The sequence below is a fragment of the Sinocyclocheilus rhinocerous genome, unplaced genomic scaffold, assembly GCF_001515625.1.
Source record: "Sinocyclocheilus rhinocerous isolate Xijiao unplaced genomic scaffold, SAMN03320098_v1.1 scaffold1645, whole genome shotgun sequence".
NCBI lineage: Eukaryota > Metazoa > Chordata > Actinopteri > Cypriniformes > Cyprinidae > Sinocyclocheilus > Sinocyclocheilus rhinocerous.
Genome location: NW_015643341.1, coordinates 132,318 through 136,797, shown reverse-complemented (window position 1 = coordinate 136,797; position 4,480 = coordinate 132,318). Strand labels below are relative to the sequence as shown.

Below are 4,480 nucleotides of genomic sequence, written 5' to 3'. Positions count from 1 at the left end.
GCCTTTTTTTCCATACATTTCCTGTTTTTTTTTTTTTTGGCCCCTCACCTACAATTAATTGCTTGTTTTTTTTTTTGTTTTTTTTTTGTTCCAAATGCTTTGATCAGATTTGTTTATTGTCTGTCATCCAGGGTTAAAAACAGACAAACATTTTGTTAAATAATAACAATAATAAAGGTCATACTGTTGTTGTTGTTTGGAAATGTCTTTACATTTACAAACAAAATGTATTACATTTATCTCTATATAAAAAAAAATTTTTGGTTATTGCATAGCTTTCAGCAATAACTTAAATAAAAAAATAAAAAATAAAATAACAACAATTCATAAAACCTCACAGGAACATGCATGCTAATTAAGTTGTTACCAAATTTGCTTATTATTAGTGTTAATATATATTTATATTTGATTAGAATAAAATCCACGATTGTAAATATTATGTAGTACAGATCTGAATATAAAAATGACATGTATGTAAACTATAAATATAAACAATATTTATGTTTTTGTGTATTTACATTTGTTAATACAAGACAAAATTCAGAATATTAAAAATTTTCAACAATTTCAAAATGCACGAAGATTTGTAAATGTTTTTTTTTTTTGTATTTAGATTTGTACTACATAATATTTACACTCGTGGATTTTATTCTCATCATATATATATATATATATATATACAATATGGGGTGCTGTGTGTACATTAATGAGGAAAAAAAATTAACTTAAATGATTTTAGCAAATGGCTGCAATATAACAAAGAGTGAAAAATTTAAGGGGGTCTGAATACTTTCCGTACCCACTGTATATATTAATAACACTAATAATAAGCAAATTTGGTAACAACTTAATTAGCATTCATGTTCCTGTGAGGTTTTATGAATTGTGTTTTTTTTTTAATTATTATTATTGCTGAAAGCTATGCAATAACCAAAAAAATTTTTTTTAATATAGAGATGTTATAGAAGCTAGCTATATTTGCTATATTTTATTTTTTAAGTATTATTTTCAAATTAAAACTATTTAATGTTGTTGTTGTTGTTGTTGTTGTTGTTGTTGTTGTTGTTGTTGTTGTTGTTGTTGTTGTTGTTGTTGTTGGTAGTAGTAGTAGTATTACTGTTGTTGTTTTTATTATTAGACCGCTAGTACTAACAACAAAGATAATTGTAAAACAAATCTAAATATTAAAAATAATAAAATGAGTTGGCCTATTTTTAAAAACATGATTGCAAAAAACTAAAATTCTGTATTTAAGAAATAATATTAATAATAAAGCCTGAGGTTACGTTCTTTAAGGGCCTCAGTTTGATAATATTTTTTTGAGTTCTGATTTTTTTTCTCTCACAGGTCAATCATGAGTGCTAAAGCAGTGAGCTGCACAATAAAATCACCTGTGGCGCTGCAGATTGGAGACGCTGTATCTGATTCATCTCGCCCTGGCGTCTATATAACAGACATCACCCTCGCCGAGCCTGTGAACGTGAGTATCTCTCACATCAGTTCATAAAGATCGCAATTATTGATCGACCGGCATGGCTTTATTAATGCCCGATACACAGCTTATGCTGCAATATCTCCTGTGCTTGTGTCTAGATTCAGGAAATCTCCTTCAAGAACTACTACACCGCATATTTGACGGTCCGTTTGCAGCGGAGAGAGGACGGTTCTGCGAAGTGGGTCACTTGTTTGAGAAATTACTGCCTCATGAGCAACCCACACGCTGAGGCCGGATCACATGACTATTTCTCCATCTACAGACATCAGGTAGGAATGAGAAACAGACAGGAAACCAAAACATCGATCGTTTGGAAATGAGCAGCGTGAACATTCTGCAAAGTTTCTGCTTTTGTGCTCCACGTAAAAAAGCCCCTTTGTGGCAGTTTAAACCTTCAAGCTTTTGGTTCTTTAACCACTACTTTAAATATATTAGTGATGAACTGAAATTAATTTTTTACTGAAATACAGAAACTGAAATAAAAATTTTAATTTAAACAAAAAACAAAACAGATTTTTTAAAATAAGAGTTGGACACTGTAAACAGTAATAATAAAATTACAAAAAAAAGATTATTGGAGTATGTTTTACAAGACAATACTACTTCAGTTTTTCTATTTAAAAAATTGAAGTTTAATTCAATGTGTCACTTGTCTTTTCTTTGTAATTGTTAAATTTGTGAAATTTACTAGCAATTTCTGAGTGAATTTTTTTTCTGTGTATATAAAAATAAATTGTACATAAGGCAGTTTTTATTTTAAGCTGAAGTGGCTACAGTGATCTGACATGTCACTTTAAAGCGTGTCAAGTCAGAATTTTTAGTTTGAATTTTGTTATAAAATTTACAGAATTTTAAAACTGAGAATTGGTTTCATATCAAAAACAACAAAGCACAAAGCTTATTGTGATTACTGAATGGCAGGCGTGCTATAAATAATATTTAGTGACATTGTTTTCTCTTATCAGCTAAAAACTGTAATAAAGCAATAAGCCCCGTGAAGCCGTGGTTTACAGTGAATAAAAACAAATATATATATATATATATATATTAGATGAAAAATGAAAATATGTAAATTAATATCTAGAAATAATTGGAATTTTTTTTTAATGAATAAAATAAATTAAAGCTAAATAGAAATATCATTTAAAAATAAAAATAAAAAAATTCCTAAACTTTAAACTAAAATTATAGTGCAGACTGAATATGTAAAAATGAAAACTAAATTAAAATATATAAATAAATACTATACTAGTATATAAATACTGCAATAACACTGACACACTGATATAAATACATACAGAGCATACATATGATATATTATATTAAGTTTGTGTGTATTCATTAATTAGAATAAGATATTAGATGAAAAAAAAAATGTCTTGGCTCTTTACTGAAATAAAATAAGTTTAAGTTGTGATACAAAAATTAAGTTTAATTAATAAAAACAAATTAATCTAAATAGTTTTTTTCAAAATAAGCACATAACAAAATTACTCAAACTTAAATTAAATATATAAAAATGAAACTAAACCAAAACATTATTAAATTGTAGTTATATTAAATTGAATTATTATTATTATTAAATTATTGTAGAAATAATACTTCAATATTTCAATAGTTGAAGTTCAAAAATGTCTAAAACTAACTAATTGCAATTATAAATTTATATATATATATATATATATAGAATATACATTCTAAATATCAGGAATTGTTTAAGAAGAACATATCAAAATGACTGAATATTAAAACTAAAATTATTATGCAATTGAAAACAAAATTAAAAACTAAATCAAAATATTGAAAAATACTATATTAGTATATAAATGTCACATAAAACTCAAACTGAAAATGAAAACAAAAATCTAAATATTAAAAAAGCAGTATATAAATAATACTTCAATAACACAGATATAAATACACATAAATATAAACAATACAAAAGTGTGTGGGTTTAGAATGACATTAGGGTGAGTAAATGATGCCAGATTTTCATTTTTTGTTTGAACTAGCACAAATGATTTAAAGAGTTAAAGTACATGCTCACAGTCATAGTGTGTGGCATTTGCATGGTTTCTCTTCAAATCTCAGAGAAAACAAGCAGATAACTCAGCAGTCTTGGCAGGCGCTGTGACTCCTCTGCATCAGTAATTTCCCAGTGTGAAAAAGTGACACATTTTTGCCGTGTCACTGTTTTTGACATATTCTTTGAGATCCTGTTGGTCGGTGAAGGTCATGACAGCCTCAGCCTAAACATTTTCAATCTACTTGGAAACATTGGCTGTTTGCTCAAAATAATGCTACTCTGGGGTGGGGTGAGGTAACTTATTTAACTTTTTTCACTTCTTTCTCTCTCTTTCTTTCTTTCTTTCTTAAATTAAATTTATTTATCTATATCATACATCTGTTTTTTTAAAAGAAATGTATACTTCTGTATAGCAAAGATCAATTAAATTGAACAAAAGTCACAGTAAATAAATTTATGTTACAAAAAAGCTGTTTGCTCAAAATAATGCTACTCTGGGGTGGGGTGAGGTAACTTATTTAACTTTTTTCACTTCTTTCTCTCTCTTTCTTTCTTTCTTTCTTAAATTACATTTATTTATCTATATCATACATCTGTTTTTTTTAAAGAAATGTATACTTCTGTATAGCAAAGATCAATTAAATTGAACAAAAGTCACAGTAAATAAATTTATGTTACAAAAAATTACTTATTTAAATGCATGCTATTTTTTTTAAATATTTCCATTCATCAAAGAATCCTGAAACTTAGGGTGCTTTCACACTAGCACTTTTGGTTCGATTGATGTCAGAGTTCGGTACGTTTGGATGATGTGAACGCGGTCTTCCGAACTCAGGTGCGCACCCGCGAACCGTACCCGAGTCCGCTTAAAAAGGGTGGTCTGGGGTACGGTTCAACTGAACTCCGGTACGATTCGCTGCTGATGTGAACGCAATCGTACCAAATCACGGAAGTGAACC

The 4,480-nt window shown here is 28.1% G+C and overlaps 1 protein-coding gene across 1 annotated transcript in view; it reads left to right on the top strand.

Annotated features, from left to right (window-relative positions):
- Positions 1-4,480, top strand: part of nicn1 (nicolin 1) — an 18,293-nt gene that overhangs the window by 173 nt on the left and 13,640 nt on the right. Inside the window, exons 2-3 of the mRNA XM_016574748.1 lie at positions 1,348-1,480; positions 1,594-1,764. Of these exons, the coding sequence (XP_016430234.1) occupies positions 1,355-1,480; positions 1,594-1,764 (297 nt within the window). The 5' untranslated portion in view covers positions 1,348-1,354. The remainder of the gene's footprint in view (positions 1-1,347; positions 1,481-1,593; positions 1,765-4,480) is intronic.